At 47.7% G+C, this 19,277-nt stretch overlaps 1 protein-coding gene across 1 annotated transcript in view; it reads right to left on the bottom strand.

The window, feature by feature from the left end:
• LOC137427218 (unconventional myosin-VI) overlaps nt 1-19,277 on the bottom strand; it is a 175,070-nt gene that overhangs the window by 107,466 nt on the left and 48,327 nt on the right. Inside the window, 6 exon segments of the mRNA XM_078778565.1 lie at nt 5,211-5,266; nt 5,898-6,003; nt 6,288-6,417; nt 9,439-9,512; nt 18,778-18,847; nt 19,017-19,146. Coding sequence (XP_078634691.1) covers nt 5,211-5,266; nt 5,898-6,003; nt 6,288-6,417; nt 9,439-9,512; nt 18,778-18,847; nt 19,017-19,133 — 553 coding nt within the window. The 5' untranslated portion in view covers nt 19,134-19,146.

Genomic DNA, 19,277 nt, shown 5'->3' with positions numbered 1-19,277 from the left:
TGTACGATTAATGGGAAACGAACATTTCTTGCAAAATGAGATTCTTGCGACCTTCGAGTCAAAAATACGTTTGAGGATGCTGAAGGATGGGTGGAGTTCTGGAGAGTTTAGGGAATGAATGAAAGATGCACTATAAGAGATGGAATTTTTTTTTGGAATGAATAGATTTGGTGAGCAAGTCGAAAGCATCCTTTTATAGAAGAAGAAGAAAAAGGTGTTATAGAATATGACAGAATATGACATATGACAGAATATGTTACAGAATATGACAGAAATAGTAAAAGGTTGTTTACCTTTTACCTATGTTGACCTTTTGCCTAAAGTTGGTCTCAAAAATAATTGGTGGTTAAATTCAGTGACCTGATATGCAAATCCTCTTTAAATTCCAAGTGAATTGGATGAAAATTAAGGATTTTAGAAATTGGGAGTTGTTTTTTGGGAGAAATTGGACCTAAGTTGTTGACCTTTGGCTTATGTTGACCTTTTGGCCTATGTTGACCTCAAAAATATTTGCTGGTTGAACTCAGTGACCTGGTATGCAAATCCTCTTCAAATTTCAAGTCATTCGGATGAAAATTGAGGATTTTAGAAGTTTGATAAAGTTGTTGACCTTTTATTTATTTATTTATTTTTGTATGCAAGATCGAGGCTCGTGTAAGAGCTAACATTAGTCACAAAAACATCAACAGACATAAAACATACAATAAAGGGAGCGGGAGACAAGATGGGGAGAGAGAGGGAAGCACACGAGTACAACTACACGAGAGAACAGGGACATCGGGAACATCGGGAACTTTGGCCTATTTTGGACCTCAAAATCAATAGGCTTCTTCCTGATGGCCAACTCTACCATTTGGGGGAAGTTTAGTAAAGATCGGTTTAACATTGTGACCTGTAGGCGATTGACATACAAACACACCAACAATAAAGACATCATGCAGAGCACAATACTTGCAAAATCACCCCCACCCACAAAAGTTGCCATGGATACATCAAATTGTCTATTTCATTAAGATTTAAATTGACGATCTTAATCAAAGGTCGGTTCAATAGGATGGGAGTTGATTATTTTACAGGTGAAAATTGATTATTTTAGAAGTTGACCTTGAGTTGACCTTTGACCTCTTGACCCCCCAAAATAGTTTGTTTTCCAATTCTGTGATGTAACAACATGTACGGGAAACACAGACAGTCAATCGAATACGGGGAAAACCCAGTCAGTCCTTTGCTCTTTACTTTTCAGGTTAATAGGATGAAAATCGACGACGATCGACCCCCCGAAGGTGGCCGGAGGCGTTATGTTTTCGGGTTGTCCGTCCGTCCGTCTGTACATCCGTCCGTACGGACTAAACCTCGTTTTTCTGAGCAACCGAATGTCCGATTGAGACGAAACTTTCAGGATAGGAGTGGCACCAATGCAGAATGTTTTTATGATAATTGTGATGTCATAGGTCACGTGGTATGGCAGCCATCTTGGATTAAATTCAAATAATAATAAAAAATGTTTCTCGGAAACCGCTGAATGGAAAAAATTGAAACTTGGCACATTGTCAAGTACTCTCAATGGGGAACAAAAGCATGATAATGATGACATCATTAGTGAAGTGGTATACCAGCCAAAAATGTTTTAATCGAATTCCTTATCCTAAAAATCTGAAATTGCATGCACATGATCTATGACCCGTTTGTATTGAAATATTAAATTTATGACATCATAGGTCACATGGTTTGGCAGGCATATTGGATTTAACTTAAACCCTTAAAAAAAAACATCTTCTCCCAAACCACCAAATCGATTGACTCAAAACTTTACGTGTGTCATTGACTAGGCATGGCAATTAAAAGATGACCACAAAAACGTCATTGGTCACATGGTGTGGCAGCCATATTGGATTGAAGGAAAATAATAAATAATTATATCTCTGAAAACGCTTACCCTTCGATGCGAAATTTTACAAATAACATCTAACACCATTGTTGCATATAGTTGGAAATGATGATGTCGTAGGTCACGTGGTTTGGCAGCCATCTTGGATAGGAAAATGAACTTTATTCGATCAACACGAAACTTCACAAACGTTATCCCCTACCCATACATATGCAGAGTGTACATTTTGTAAGGTCATATGTCACGTGGTATGACAGCCATATTATCTTGAAAGCCGATATTGAAAAAAAATCCCTTCTCTGAAACGGCTTCACCGATCAATGTGAAACCTGTCATGGCTGGGAAAATGTGATACTTGAAAACAGCTCAAGGGATTTAAATCAAACTTGTTTATTTTTAGGACAGTGAACGAGGGCATCTACACGTTGTGGGCCTTTGCGGAGGCATATTGGTGACACAGTCGCATTGTCCTGGTTTCAGATGAAAATTAATGATTTTAGAAGTTTGATCTTGAGTTGACCTTTGACCTTAAAAAATAGTTGGTTTCCCAATTCAGTGAGCCAATATGCAAATGCTGTTCAATTTTCAAGTCAATCAGATGAAAAATGACATTTTAGAAATTCGACCTGAAAATGACTTTTGATCTTTCACCTCAAAATCAATAGGCTTCTTTACGATGACCAACTCTACCATTTGGTGAAGTTTAGTAAAGAACAGTTTAAAATTGTGACCTGTAGGTGATTGACAGACGAACGCACAAGACCAACCAATATACTTGAAAAATCTTCGATTTTCACAAATAACAAACAAACAGGGGGTGAAAACCTGTTTCAGCCTCCTTTGGTGGCGTCTCACAGGAGGACAAAAGCCTGGTTGCATAGAGCTTCCTTTAGGAAAGATTTGAGGATTTACTTAAATATATCCCTAAATTTCCTCCTTAAGAACACTTAATTTGAGGATGGTTGCATATACCGTATATGAATATTCCTGAAGTTTTTCCCCTAAAAGCATTCTTAAATTCCCCCCACCACCACTGCATCCTTAGATACCAACCTATGCGTTTCCAAAATGCGTTCTTCATGGAAATTGATCATGAAGAAGATTATCGCATGCCACCGCCAGAGGCTGATATAATAATACTTCCGCAATCGAGAACTGATTGTACATTGTGAAACACGCTCTGAGCGGCAGTTGTGACTAGAATGACTTTTTCGCCCCTTCCTGACATTAGGAATACTAGGGCATTGCCCGTACTATATCTATATCTAAAATTATATCCCCCCCCTCTATTTACATGAAATGGTTTGGTCCAAAGCGAACGGCCTGCGAGTACGGTGACAATCCCCCCCCTCTATTTACATGAAATGGTTTGGTCCAAAGCGAACGGCTTCCGGAGTTTGGTAAAGAAATCGCCATCGCGTGCACAAACGCGCAGGAAAGCGAATGAATCGCAAATTCGGTTTTATTAGTTTTAAAACATAGTTTAACGCCAACATAGTTTGCAAACGTGAAATAAATGAATACGCTCTCAAATGTGCCATCCGAGGCAGAGTGTGTCGTCCACGTTCGGCACACGCGATCGTTCGCTGCTCTCTGATTGGTTGAATCGTTTTTTGGACATAGCTCGGTAAGTAATTGTCCGATTAATATGAAACCTTGAAAAGGCACATCCTCGGGTCCCCAGCAATATACCTGGCAAGTTAAAAGTATATCGGACCCGTGGTTGTCGAGAAACAGCGGTCACAGACAAACAGACGTACAGACGTACAGACGTACAAACGTACAAACGTACAAACAGAGATTACTGGAATTATAGATAGATTTTGCTTGTTGTTTCGCCCCATATTTCACTTTCAAAATTTCACCATTCTCGGAAAGTTTCCAAACATTTACTGCACAGATTACACATTTACAATAAAATGCTCAATGAGAATCGAATGAATTTTACACAAGAATCATTTTATTCTCTTCTTCTGGTCTTCCCCTCGCGGTCCCCATGTGCTGTCTTTGTCTTTCCCTCGCGGTCCCCATGTGCTGTCTTTGTCTTTCCCTCGTGGTCCCCATGTGCTGTCTTTGTCTTTCCCTCGCGGTCCCCATGTGCTGTCTTTGTCTTTCCCTCGTGGTCCCCATGTGCTGTCTTTGTCTTTCCCTCGCGGTCCCCATGTGCTGTCTTTGTCTTTCCCTCGCGGTCCCCATGTGCTGTCTTTGTCTTTCCCTCGCGGTCCCCATGTGCTGTCTTTGTCTTTCCCTCGTGGTCCCCATGTGCTGTCTTTGTCTTTCCCTCGCGGTCCCCATGTGCTGTCTTTGTCTTCCCCTCGCGGTCCCCATGTGCTGTCTTTGTCTTTCCCTCGCGGTCCCCATGTGCTGTCTTTGTCTTTCCCTCGCGGTCCCCATGTGCTGTCTTTGTCTTTCCCTCGTGGTCCCCATGTGCTGTCTTTGTCTTTCCCTCGCGGTCCCCATGTGCTGTCTTTGTCTTTCCCTCGTGGTCCCCATGTGCTGTCTTTGTCTTTCCCTCGCGGTCCCCATGTGCTGTCTTTGTCTTTCCCTCGCGGTCCCCATGTGCTGTCTTTGTCTTTCCCTCGCGGTCCCCATGTGCTGTCTTTGTCTTTCCCTCGTGGTCCCCATGTGCTGTCTTTGTCTTTCCCTCGCGGTCCCCATGTGCTGTCTTTGTCTTTCCCTCGCGGTCCCCATGTGCTGTCTTTGTCTTTCCCTCGCGGTCCCCATGTGCTGTCTTTGTCTTTCCCTCGCGGTCCCCATGTGCTGTCTTTGTCTTTCCCTCGCGGTCCCCATGTGCTGTCTTTGTCTTTCCCTCGTGGTCCCCCTGTGCTGTCTTTGTCTTTCCCTCGTGGTTGTCAGCACTTTCACGAGCCTCGATTCAGTATAGAAAAAAAAAATAAAAAAAATTCCCCCTTCATCCGGAAGCACATGTTCCTCATGCAACATATAACAAGCGTCATTACAAGTCACATGTTAATTACATGTTCTTGCTTTCAGACACCTCCTCCTATCTTCAATCTGATTGTTTGCTTAGCATAGCAACATCTCCTAAAGATTTCCTCAACCTTCAGGAAATCGTGACATGAGGATTTCCTTAAGGTTGTTTATGCAACAGCCCTTAATGAAATCCTTCCCAAAGAAATCACAGTGTACCTTAAAGTAAATCTTTCCTTACGGATAAGGCAATTTTATGCAACCGGGCCACACTCTTTACCCAACAACATGTGCAAGCTCAATGAACCAACCAGGTAATCCCAATGTATGTCCACCAACATCACCACATCACCACTAATTAACGAGAGCAAATCAGGCAGACAAAGCTTACCTTCCACGATACGCTCGTCAATGTCCTGGCCACTTCCATACGATTCAGTTAGGTATCTAGAGACAAAAGGACAGGGCACACCATCTGCAACGACGAGTTACTTGCCCACGCACAGCAGTGCATCACCTCCCGTGGGTCACCTGCCTGCCCGCACATCACCTGCTCGTGCATGCTGGCGAGCCTCCCGTCCATGTGCGGCGGCGCCTGCCTGCCCGCACAAAAACGCACTGCCTGCCCGCACATCACCTGCCCGTGCATGCTGGCGAGCCTCCCGTCCATGTGCGGCGGCGCCTGCCTGCCCGCACAAAAACGCACTGCCTGCCCGCACATCACCTGCCCGTGCATGCTGGCGAGCCTCCCGTCCATGTGCGGCGGCGCGCCTTCCAGCCGCACACGACGGCACCCTGCCTGCCAGCACATGGCAGTGCTCCGCCTGCCCGTGCACGGCGGAGCTCAGCCTGCCCGCACAAGGCGGTGCACCACCCGGCCACGACACCTGGCCGTGCACGGCGGCACGTCACCTATGGTGGCATGCCACCTGGTCATGCACGGCAGTGTGCCACCTGGCCGTGCACATTAGTGCGCCACCTGGCCGCACACGGTGATGCATCACACCCACTACTGTAGGACTAAGTCCTGGAGCACCATTTTGGTGAACAAACTCATTATCGCCTCAGGATGAATCACCTCAGGATGAATTTTGTGTTCTCGGTTTTTCCAGCACCCGACTCTCCCGACACAATAATGGATTGACTTTGTCGATGCACCTTCATATCCCGGAAGGCCTTGTCTGCTGCTCAACGACAATGAGTATAAACAGAGCAGCACCACAGTCAACAAACTCATAAACACATTAATACCAGCTCTGGAATTTGATGGAAACACAAAGGCCATAATGACCGAAATTTAAATGGGTATTGCACGACACTTCACCAATCGTTAAACGATTCGTAATAAAAACAGGAGAGGAAAAAACAATACATTATTGGGTTTTCGCTCTCCCTACAATTGCTAAAATAAAAATGACGAGACACAAGCTGAGGGGCAATGAGATAAAAGAAGGAGTAATGGGCATACCGATGGCGTACACATGTGGAGGCCGCACTCCGAGAGATTTCCCCTTGTACGAGTGGATGGTATCGAGGGAGTAGAGATGAGGGATATCCGTATATGGATTCACAGCAATCAGAATGTTGGCGACGTACGTCTATCGGAATCATCGAGACAGAACAAACACAGATAGTCAATCGGATACGGGGAAAACACAGTCAATCGGATACAGGATAAGACACAGACAGTCAATCGGATACGGGGAAAACACAGTCAATCGGATACAGGATAAGACACAGACAGTCAATCGGATACGGGGAAAACACAGTCAATCGGATACAGGATAAGACACAGACAGTCAATCGGATACGGGGAAAACACAGTCAATCGGATACAGGATAAAACACAGACAGTCAATCGGATAGGGTAAAAACACAGTCAATCGGATACAGGATAAAACACAGACTGTCAATCGGATACAGGATAAAACACAGACTGTCAATCGGATATGGGAAAAATACAGTCAATCGGATACAGGATAAAACACAGACAGTCAATCGGATACGGGGAAAACACAGTCAATCGGATACAGGATAAAACACAGGCAGTCAATCGGATAGGGTAAAAACACAGTCAATCGGATACAGGATAAGACACAGACAGTCAATCGGATACGGGGAAAACACAGTCAATCGGATACAGGATAAGACACAGACAGTCAATCGGATACGGGGAAAACACAGTCAATCGGATACAGGATAAGACACAGACAGTCAATCGGATACGGGGAAAACACAGTCAATCGGATACAGGATAAAACACAGACAGTCAATCGGATACAGGATAAAACACAGACTGTCAATCGGATATGGGAAAAATACAGTCAATCGGATACAGGATAAAACACAGTCAATCGGATACAGGATAAAACACAGACAGTCAATCGGATACGGGGAAAACACAGTCAATCGGATACAGGATAAAACACAGACTGTCAATCGGATACAGGATAAAACACAGACTGTCAATCGGATATGGGAAAAATACAGTCAATCGGATACAGGATAAAACACAGACTGTCAATCGGATAGGGTAAAAACACAGTCAACCGGATACAGGATAAAACACAGACAGTCAATCGGATACAGGATAAAACACAGACAGTCAATCGGATAGGGTAAAAACACAGTCAATCGGATACAGGCTAAAACACAGAGAGTCAATCGGATAGGGTAAAAACACAGTCAATCGGATACAGGATAAAACACAGACTGTCAATCGGATAGGGTAAAAACACAGTCAATCGGATACAGGATAAAACACAGAGAGTCAATCGGATAGGGTAAAAACACAGTCAATCGGATACAGCATAAAACACAGACAGTCAATCGGATAGGGTAAAAACACAGTCAATCGGATACAGGATAAAACAGAGACAGTCAATCGGATACAGGATAAAACACAGTCAATCGGATACAGGATAAAACACAGACAGTCAATCGGATACAGGATAAAACACAGAGAGTCAATCGGATAGGGTAAAAACACAGTCAATCGGATACAGGATAAAACAGAGACAGTCAATCGGATACAGGATAAAACACAGACAGTCAATTGGATACAGGATAAAACACAGTCAATTGGATAGGGTAAAAATACAGACAGTCAATCGGATATGGGGAAATCACAGTCAATCAGATACAGGAAAAACACAAACAGTCAATCGGATACGGGAAAAATACAGACAGTCAATCGGATATGGGAAAAACACAGACAGTCAATCGGATAGGGTAAAAACACAGTCAATCGGATACAGGATAAAACACAGACAGTCAATCGGATAGGGTAAAAACACAGTCAATCGGATACAGGATAAAACACAGACAGTCAATCGGATATGGGAAAAACACAGACAGTCAATCGGATAGGGTAAAAACACAGTCAATCGGATACAGGATAAAACACAGACAGTCAATCGGATAGGGTAAAAATACAGACCCCCAGCTCTCTCTGGCCTTGCCCCCCCCCAGCTCTCTCTGGGCTCTGTCCCGCAAATATTCCTACAGGTCGCACAAGATCTGCCTGCAACCCTCTTTTGGTTAAACTGCCAAAATCAAGACTCTCTGCTCACCTTCACTCCTTCATTCCTCTTTTCTCCCACCTCTGGAACAAACTCCCTCACTCTCTTCAATCCCACTCCACCCTCCAAGTCTTTAAAACAGCTGTGCACCACCATCTCTTATCTTCCCCCATCCAAAACCTTGATCTTTTCTACCCCCGCTAATTTCACCCCAATTCCACTTTTTGAAATACCAACTTCTGTCCTGGAAGTCCTTGGTGTCCTTGTGCTTTATACTTCCCCCTCCCCCCCCCCTTCCCATGCCTCCTCCCCCCGGGCCCTCTCCCTTCCACACTTCTCCCTGCTCTCGGATGTTGTGTTTGTGTGCTTCCCCATTTCTCCCCATCTTGTCTTCCGCTCCCTCCTTTTGTGTATTTTGTTTGTCTGGTCGATTTGTTTGTGAAGTAAATGTTAGCTCTTTCACGAGCCTCGATTCAGTATACAAAAAAAAAAAAAGAAAAAAAAAAAAGACAGTCAATCGGATATGGGAAAAACACAGACAGTCAATCGGATAGGGTAAAAACACAGTCAATCTGATACAGGATAAAACACAGACAGTCAATCGGATCGGGTAAAAACACAGTCAATCGGATACAGGATAAAACACAAACAGTCAATCGGATACGGGAAAAATACAGACATTCAATCGGATATGGGAAAAACACAGTCAGTCAATCAGATACCGGAAAAACACAGGCAGTCAATCGGATATCGGAAAAACACAGACAGTCAATCGGATATGGGAAAACACACAGTCAGTCAATCAGATACCGGAAAAACACAGACAGTCTCCTTCTTTCATACAGGTGTTTGGAGGATGTTTTGGAGGACGAAACAACAATAAGATCGAAAGGTAAGAAAACGATTGAGGAGTCGTTGTCGTATCATTGGTTGCACAAGGTACACCGAGGTCACCCAAATTACGATCCATTTGTCGGGGTTAAACTTTGTGCAAGCAGGGTGAGAAATTGAACACCTGTGCAATGCACTTCTCATCAAAGGTGAGATTACAAAGCAAAAACTGAAATAAAATTGTTTTATGACTCAGAAACGACATACGTAAATGTTGTTGAAACCGTAACGTATGCGGATGTTGTGCAGGAGGGACGCCTCATTCAGATACATGAGGGAACCTGGGAGAAGAGAGACAAGTGAGCAATCCGGTCAAATTCGAATACATCGATACTTTACCAATACCATGATCGAGGTTACCTATACATCAATACTTTACCAATACCATGATCGAGGTTACCTATACATCAATACTTTACCAATACCATGATCGAGGTTACCTATACATCAATACTTTACCAATACCATGATCGAGGTTACCTATACATCAATACTTTACCAATACCATGATCGAGGTTACCTATACATCAATACTTTACCAATACCATGATCGAGGTTACCTATACATCAATACTTTACCAACACCACAGACAGGTTAACCTATACATCGATACTTTACCTGTACCATTAACAAGGTAACCTATACATCGATACTTTACCAATACCATGATCGAGGTTACCTATACATCAATACTTTACCAATACCATGATCGAGGTTACCTATACATCAATACTTTACCAATACCATGATCGAGGTTACCTATACATCAATACTTTACCAATACCATGATCGAGGTTACCTATACATCAATACTTTACCAATACCATGATCAAGATTACCCATACATCAATATTTTACCAATAACATGATCAAGGTTATCTATACATCGATACTTTACCAACACCACAGACAGGTTAACCTTATACATCGATACTTTACCAATACCATTAACAAGGTAACCTATACATCGAAAATTTACAAACACCACAGACAAGTTAACCTATACATCGATACTTTACCATTACCACAAACAAGGTTACCTTTACATCAATACTTTAGCAATAACACTGACAAGGTAACCGCTACTTGACCAATACCACAAACAAGGTTACCTTTACATCGATACTTTACCAATACCATTAACAAGGTAACCTATACATCGAAAATTTGCCAACACCACAGACAAGTTAACCTATCCGTCGATACTTTACCATTACCACAAACAAGGTTACCTTTACATCAATACTTTACCAATAACACTGACAAGGTAACCGCTACTTGACCAATACCACAAACAAGGTTACCTTTACATCAATACTTTACCAATACCATGAACATGGGAACCTATACATCGATACTTCACCAATACCATGGACAAGGTAACCTATACATTGATACTTTACCATTACTTCAAACAAGGTAACATGCAAGATAAGATCATATGAGGTAAGTCTAGATAACATGCAAGTTAAGATCATATTATGAGGCGAGTCTAGATAACATGCAAGTTAAGATCATATGAGGCGAGTCTAGATAACATGCAAGTTAAGATCATATTGTAGGAGCTGTGCTCCAACGTAAATCGAAAGAATGGACGCGACAAAAAGCTGGAATTCGTCCGAGTTTCTTTATTGTGTCAAATCAACTCGGGTACTCTGAAAAGCCCGTTTATCGGGCAGCAATATATATACACATTATCCGGGAGCGTTTGCCCGGGAAAGGCGAGAGGGGGCGTGCCCGGGCGTCCTGGACGAGGCCTGGCAAGTCGAGAGCGGGCATGCCCGGGCATCCCGGACGAGGCCTGGCAAGTCGAGAGCGGGCATGCCCGGGCGTCCTGGGCGAGCCTGGCATGGTGATCGCTCCGTGTCCTTGGTAGGTGCAAGGCGATTGTGTATACCCAGCGGTAGCCGCTACACACGTCCCCCCAGAATCGACTTGCACCGGCAGGGTCAATTTAAGGGGGGTCCTGATGACCTGGCCGAAGCGACCCCTGGCGGGTCGTGGGGGGGGGGGGGGGGGGAGGGCTCTGGTGTGGTGGTGGGCGGTCGAGTGGGGGGCACCGTGGACGGGGGGCGGCCTCGCCGCGGCGGAAGGGCCAACCGTGGCGGTTGGTCGATGTCCACGTGCGCCGGCTTGAGGCGGTCCACCGCAATCCGGTCCGACCTGCCGCCGATGTCGATGACGAATGACTTGTCGTCCCGTCGCAGGACCCGGAAGGGCCCGTCGTACGGCGGCCGGAGTGGCCCCCGATGTGCGTCATGACGCACAAAAACGTACTCCGCTGTGCGAAGCGCTGGGGGGACGTAGGACTGGGGGTCACCGTGGTGGGACGTTGGCACGGGGGCAAACCGTCGGGCGGTCTCCTGGAGGTCCGAGCGCTGGTGAGCTTCGGACCAGGGACTGGTAGCGTCGGGCACGAATTCGCCGGGAACGCGTAGCGCCTGGCCGTAGACAAGCTTGGCGGTGGACGCCTCCTTGGGGGCCGTGCGGAGGCCCAAAAGGACCCACGGCAGCCGGTGGGCCCAACCGCCGTCCTGAAGGCCGGCCATGAGCGCGGCCTTCATGGAGCGGTGGAATCGCTCGCACAACCCGTTGGCTTGGGGGTGGTAGGCCGTAGTACGGTGGAGCTTGACCCCCAGGTTGCGGGCGACCGCGCCCCACAGCTCGGAGGTGAACTGCGGTCCGCGGTCCGACGAGATGTCCGCCGGTGCGCCGAAGCGGGCGACCCAGGTGGCGATGAAAGCCTGCGCCACGTCGGCGGTGGTGGTGGAGATGAGGGGAACAGCCTCCGGCCACCTGGTGGTCCTGTCCACCATGGTGAGCAGGTGTGTGAAACCCCGTGATGGGGGGAGGGGGCCCACCAGGTCCACGGTGACGTGGTCGAAACGTCGTTCGGGCACGGTGAAAGGTGCCAGCGGGGCCTGGGTGTGTCGGTGGACCTTGGCCTGTTGGCAGGCTGTGCAGGTGCTGGTCCAATCGCGGACGTCCCGTCGAAGGCCGTGCCAGACGAATCGCGCCGACACCAGCTTCTGGGAAGCTTTCCGGCCCGGGTGGGAAAGGCCGTGGAGGGAGGCGAAGATGCGGCGTTGCCAGGTAATGGGCACGATGGGGCGAGGCTGGCCTTGGGAGACGTCGCAGAGCAGGACAGTGTCCGCGAAGGGGATGTCGGCCAGGCGGAGGCCCATGTCCGCCGCCCGGAGGGCTTGCACCGTGGTGTCGGTGGTTTGGTCCACCGCCATAAGCGCGAAGTCCACGCCGAGGTGGACCGCGTTCGCGCTGGCCCGAGAAAGACAGTCGGCCATGGCGTTGTCTTTGCCGGCGACGTGCCGGATGTCCGTGGTAAACTCCGACACGGCGGAGAGGTGGCGCTGTTGGCGGGCCGACCACGGCTCCGTGACCTTGGCCATTGCGTAAACCAACGGCTTGTGGTCGACGAACGCCGTGAAGGGTCGGCCCTCCAGGAGGTGGCGGAAATGGCGAACGGCCAGGTGTAGACCGAGGAGCTCACGGTCAAACGTGCTATACTTGAGCTCGTTCGGCCGGAGTTGCCGGCTGAAAAAAGCGAGTGGCTGCCAAACCCCGTTCACCCATTGCTCATGTACGGCGCCCACCGCGTAGTCGGAGGCATCCGTGGTGAGGGCGATGGGAGCGTTGAGCACCGGGTGAGCGAGCAGTGTTGCGTCGGCGAGGGCCCGCTTTGAGCTTTTAAAGGCCGCGTCCATTGCTGCGGACCAGATGACGTCGTGCTTGGCCGGCTTGCCCCGGAGGGCTTCGTAGAGGGGCCGCATGAGTTGAGCAGCACGGGGCACGAAGCGGTGATAGAAATTCACCATTCCCAGGAATTCCTGCAGGGCCTTTATGGAGCGGGGACGCGGAAACGTGGTGATGGCCTCGACCTTGGTTGGCAGCGGCACGGCCCCGTTCTTGGTGATGTGGTGGCCCAAAAAATCAACGGCCGTCGTGCCGAAGTGGCATTTGGCCGGGTTGACGATGAGGCCGTGCTCGCTGAGATGCCCGAACAGTGTTCGGAGGTGGAGGAGGTGCTTGGCCCGGGATGTGCTGGCGACGAGGATGTCGTCCAGGTAAACGAAGAGGAACGGCAGGTCGCGCAGCACGCCGTCCATCAAGCGCTGGAACGCCTGAGCTGTGTTCTTGAGGCCAAACGGCATTCGCAGGAATTCGAATAAGCTGAACGGCGTGATGACGGCCGTTTTTGGGACGTCGGCCGCCCTGACAGGTACCTGGTGATATCCCCGTATTAAATCGATCTTTGAAAAAATGACCGTTCCTGCCAAACGGGCGGAGAAGTCTTGGATGTGCGGGATCGGATACCTGTCGGGGGTGGTAGCGTCGTTAAGGCGGCGGAAGTCTCCACATGGGCGCCAGCTGCCCCCTGGTTTTGGGACGATGTGTAGTTGCGAAGCCCACGCGCTATCGGAGCGCCGCACGATGCCGAGGTGTCCAAAGCGTCGAACTCGGCTTTGGCCACGGCGAGCTTGGCTGGGTCAAGGCGGCGGGCTCTGGCGTAGACCGGCGGGCCCGTGGTTGGTATGTGGTGCTCGATCCCATGTCGTACTGCGACGGCCGAAAACGTCGGCCGCGTGAGGGCCGGGAACCCCGTGAGCAGGCGAGCAAACTCGTTTGCTGCCGGGAGGGCGCATGCCAGCTCGGTCGGAGTGGAGCTGCTCAATGTGCATGCCAGGGAGCTGAAGGTCTCGGCGTTGATGAGGTGACGCCGTTGGACGTCCACCAGCAGTCCGTGTGCGCAGAGGAAGTCGGCGCCTAGCAGAGCCATGGGCACGCTTGCGGTTACAAAAGTCCAATTAAAGCGTTGGCCACCGAAGCAGAGGGTGAAGTTGCGCGGGCCGAAGGTGCGGATGGCCGATCCGTTGGCCGCAACCAAGGAGGGGCCGCAAACCGCGGACTGCCTGTCTTGATCGGAGGCGGGTATGACGCTCAGTTGGGCACCGGTGTCACACAGGAAGCGCCGTCCGGACGCTTTGTCCATGATGAAAAGTAAGTTGCCCGTGTGGCCGGCGCTCATGGCTGGTAATGAATGCCGGCCCGGCCGTTTCCTGGCTTGCCAAAGGTGCACGGGGGTCGGCATGTCCGGGCCTTCTGTCCGAACCTGGCATGATAATAACACCACGCCTAGTCAGGTGGAGGCTCCGGTCATCGTGCTGGAGGTGGTCGGCGCGGCGTAGCGGACGCCATTTGCGTCGGCAGTTCGGTCGTCGACCGTGCCGGGTGCTCGGGCACCATGGGCGTTGCTTCGGACGGCGGTAGGCTCCAGGTCGCTGCTCCAATGCGTTGGCCTGCCGCGGAGATCTTGTCGGCTTCCCTGGTGAGGGCGCGGGGATCCGTGATCGTCGTGCTTGCCAGGGCGAGGCGTACCGGGCTAGGCAGCTGACGGAGGAACAGCTCCTGGAACAGGAATGCCGGAGAGTGCTCGCCGAGCAGCGAAAGCATGTAGTACATTCGCTCGGACGGGCGCGTGTCGCCGAGCTCGGGCAGGTCGAGCAGGCGCCGTGCGCGTTCCGCTGATGAGAGGGCGAAAGTGTCGAGGAGGAGCTTTTTAATCGCGTCGTATTTGTCAGCGGCTGGCGGGCGCTCGAGGAGGCTCAGGGCGCGGGCCGCGGTGGCTGAAACGAGTGCTGCTACCACATGGTGGAAGCGGGTGTCGTCGGCCGTGATGCCTTGCAGGGCGAACAGGGAGTCCGCCTGGGCGAACCAAACCGCCGCGTGAGCCTCCCAGAAGGTAGGCAGTTTGAGGGCAACTGCCGTGTCCATGTCGAGTCACCAATGTAGGAGCTATGCTCCAACGTAAATCGAAAGAATGGACGCGACAAAAAGCTGGAATTCGTCCGAGTTTCATTATTGTGTCAAATCAACTCGGGTACTCTGAAAAGCCCGTTTATCGGGCAGCAATATATATACACATTATCCCGGAGCGTTTGCCCGGGAAAGGCGAGAGGGGGCGTGCCCGGGCGTCCTGGACGAGGCCTGGCAAGTCGAGAGCGGGCATGCCCGGGCGTCCCGGACGTGGCCTGGCAAGTCAAGAGCGGGCATGCCCGGGCTAGCCCGGGCGTCCCGGACGAGGCCTGGCAAGTCGAGAGCGGGCATGCCCGGGCGTCCTGGGCGAGCCCGGTATGGTGATCGCTCCGCGTCCTCGGTAGGTGCAAGGCGATTGTGTATACCCAGCGGTAGCCGCTACAATATAATAATAATAATTATAATAATAATAATAATAATAATAATAACAAAGGAGTCTTATATAGCCCCATCAAGCAGAGTAAACTACCCTCATGGCGCTTTACATTATCATGCGAACGCACACACACCGCACACACACACACAAACATACAGACACACACAGACACACCTTCACTCTTGCCCTATTCCTCTCCCTCCCCATTCAAAGCCCACAGATGTGTACTCTCCCCTCCTCCACCCCCTCCCTCCCCCCGCACATGTACACAGACATACTCTCGATCTCTGTCCCACCTTAAACCAAAGGGAAAACAGGACTTAGACTTTGAAAGACTTGTGAAACAGATAGGTTTTGAGGGAGGTTTTAAAGGCAGGAAGAGAGTCAACATGTCGAACAGAGGAAGGCAAGTCATTCCAGAGCAGAGGTGCAGCAAAGGAAAAGGATTTCTCGCCAAACGACTTGGTGCTGGTGCGCGGCGGCTCTAAGGTCATAGAGTCGTCACTTGAACGAAGCCGCCGCCGAGGTTCATAGAGAGTGAGCAAATCAGAGAGATAGTGAGGTCCCGCTCCACACAATGATTTATAACATAGTGTGCAAATTTTGTATTGCACACAAGCAGAGAGACAGGCAGCCAGTGTAAAGATTCAAGGAGCGGAGTAACATGGTCAGACTTCTTCGCCTTACAGACAAGACGAGCGGCAGAGTTTTGAAGCTTTTGTAACTTATCCAAGAGAAACTGAGGGCAGCCAGCATACAAAGAATTACAATAGTCGAGCCTTGAGAGGACAAGGGCACAGACCAGAGTTAGAGCAGCTTGAGGAGTAAGAAAGTGGCGAATGGATGCGATCTTTCGCAGCTGAAAGTATGCTGATTTGCAAGTTTGGAGTACTTGCTTGAGGTGAGTATATGAGGTGTATGAGGTATATGTATAATGTATATGAGGCGAGTCCAGATAACATGCAAGTTAAGATCATATGAGGCGAGTCTAGATAACATGCAAGTTAAGATCATATGAGGTGAGTCTAGATAACATGCAAGTTAAGATCATATGAGGCGAGTCCAGATAACATGCAAGTTAAGATCATATGAGGCGAGTCTAGATAACATGCAAGTTAAGATCATATGAGGCGAGTCTAGATAACATGTAAGTTAAGATCATATGAGGTAGGTCTAGATAACATGCAAGTTAAGATCATATGAGGCGAGTCCAGATAACATGCAAGTTGAGATCATATGAGGTGAGTCCAGATAACATGCAAGTTAAGATCATATGAGGTGAGTCCAGATAACATGCAAGTTAAGATCATATGAGGTGAGTCTAGATAACATGCAAGTTAAGATCATATGAGGTGAGTCTAGATAACATGCAAGTTAAGATCATATGAGGTGAGTCCAGATAACATGCAAGTTAAGATCATATGAGGTGAGTCCAGATAACATGCAAGTTAAGATCATATGAGGTGAGTCTAGATAACATGCAAGTTAAGATCATATGAGGTGAGTCTAGATAACATGCAAGTTAAGATCATATGAGGTGAGTCCAGATAACATGCAAGTTAAGATCATATGAGGTGAGTCCAGATAACATGCAAGTTAAGATCATATGAGGTGAGTCTAGATAACATGCAAGTTAAGATCATATGAGGTGAGTCTAGATAACATGCAAGTTAAGATCATATGAGGTGAGTCCAGATAACATGCAAGTTAAGATCATATGAGGTGAGTCTAGATAACATGCAAGTTAAGATCATATGAGGTGAGTCTAGATAACATGCAAGTTAAGATCATATGAGGTGAGTCTAGATAACATGCAAGTTAAGATCATATGAGGTGAGTCCAGATAACATGCAAGTTAAGATCATATGAGGTGAGTCTAGATAACATGCAAGTTAAGATCATATGAGGTGAGTCTAGATAACATGTAAGTTAAGATCATATGAGGTGAGTCTTGATAACATGCAAGTTAAGATCATATGAGGTGAGTCCAGATAACATGCAAGTTAAGATCATATGAGGTGAGTCCAGATAACATGCAAGTTAAGATCATATGAGGTGAGTCCAGATAACATGCAAGTTAAGATCATATGAGGTGAGTCTAGATAACATGCAAGTTAAGATCATATGAGGTGAGTCTAGATAACATGCAAGTTAAGATCATATGAGGTGAGTCCAGATAACATGCAAGTTAAGATCATATGAGGTGAGTCTAGATAACATGCAAGTTAAGATCATATGAGGTGAGTCTAGATAACATGCAAGTTAAGATCATATGAGGTGAGTCTAGATAACATGCAAGTTAAGATCATATGAGGTGAGTCCAGATAACATGCAAGTTAAGATCATATGAGGTGAGTCTAGATAACATGCAAGTTAAGATCATATGAGGTGAGTCTAGATAACATGCAAGTTAAGATCATATGAGGTGAGTCTTGATAACATGCAAGTTAAGATCATATGAGGTGAGTCCAGATAACATGCAAGTTAAGATCATATGAGGTGAGTCCAGATAACATGCAAGTTAAGATCATATGAGGTGAGTCTAGATAACATGCAAGTTAAGATCATATGAGGTGAGTCTAGATAACATGCAAGTTAAGATCATATGAGGTGAGTCCAGATAACATGCAAGTTAAGATCATATGAGGTGAGTCTAGATAACATGCAAGTTAAGATCATATGAGGTGAGTCTCGATAACATGCAAGTTAAGATCATATGAGGTGTCTCGATAACATGCAAGTTAAGATCATATGAGGTGAGTCTAGATAACATGCAAGTTAAGATCATATGAGGTGAGTCTAGATAACATGCAAGTTAAGATCATATGAGGTGAGTCCAGATAACATGCAAGTTAAGATCATATGAGGTGAGTCCAGATAACATGCAAGTTAAGATCATATGAGGTGAGTCTAGATAACATGCAAGTTAAGATCATATGAGGTGAGTCTAGATAACATGCAAGTTAAGATCATATGAGGTGAGTCCAGATAACATGCAAGTTAAGATCATATGAGGTGAGTCTAGATAACATGCAAGTTAAGATCATATGAGGTGAGTCTAGATAACATGCAAGTTAAGATCATATGAGGTGAGTCTAGATAACATGCAAGTTAAGATCATATGAGGTGAGTCCAGATAACATGCAAGTTAAGATCATATGAGGTGAGTCTAGATAACATGCAAGTTAAGATCATATGAGGTGAGTCTAGATAACATGCAAGTTAAGATCATATGAGGTGAGTCTAGATAACATGCAAGTTAAGATCATATGAGGTGAGTCCAGATAACATGCAAGTTAAGAGGGAACAGGAAAGGCGAGAGGATGTGCTTTCTTACAGTTGTCCTCAACGTGTTTATTTTCATCTTCTTCGGCAGGGAACACTCGGTCGAAAGGCACCTGGATCACCTGAGAAAGCAGAAACCGGGGCCGAAAGGTTTGCAAGTCAAGACTGCACATGAAATCACAAGAAGCTGGGAGTACCGGAGGAGCCGTGTACATCCTCTTCTCTTGTTCCAAGGAAATATAAACCAAAGAACACAATGAGCTCTCGTGAGGTTCCGTGTGTTTGGCGTACCTTTGCCCTTGTGGCAAACGGCTGCACCGCGAAGGAATCTGCGCCCATGTCGGTGATGGTGGCCAACTGGAAGCCTTCGGATGGGTGAGGCACCCACACAGGTTTGCCATCATCCATGATCCCTTACAGGCTGCACAAACAAACAAACAAGTTCAAGGTTCCAACCTGCGAACAGCAAGTCCATCGAAGCCACGGTCACTGCAGTCCGTCATACAGTCACCGCGGACATGGCCGGTCACCGCACGCCGGCGTGGGCACTGC

The sequence above is a fragment of the Myxine glutinosa genome, chromosome 5 (assembly GCF_964187855.1).
Source record: "Myxine glutinosa chromosome 5, kmMyxGlut1.1, whole genome shotgun sequence".
In the NCBI taxonomy this organism is placed as follows: Eukaryota; Metazoa; Chordata; class Myxini; order Myxiniformes; family Myxinidae; genus Myxine; species Myxine glutinosa.
The sequence above is the reverse complement of the archived record's forward strand: the minus strand, read 5'-3'. Positions and strand labels throughout refer to the sequence as shown.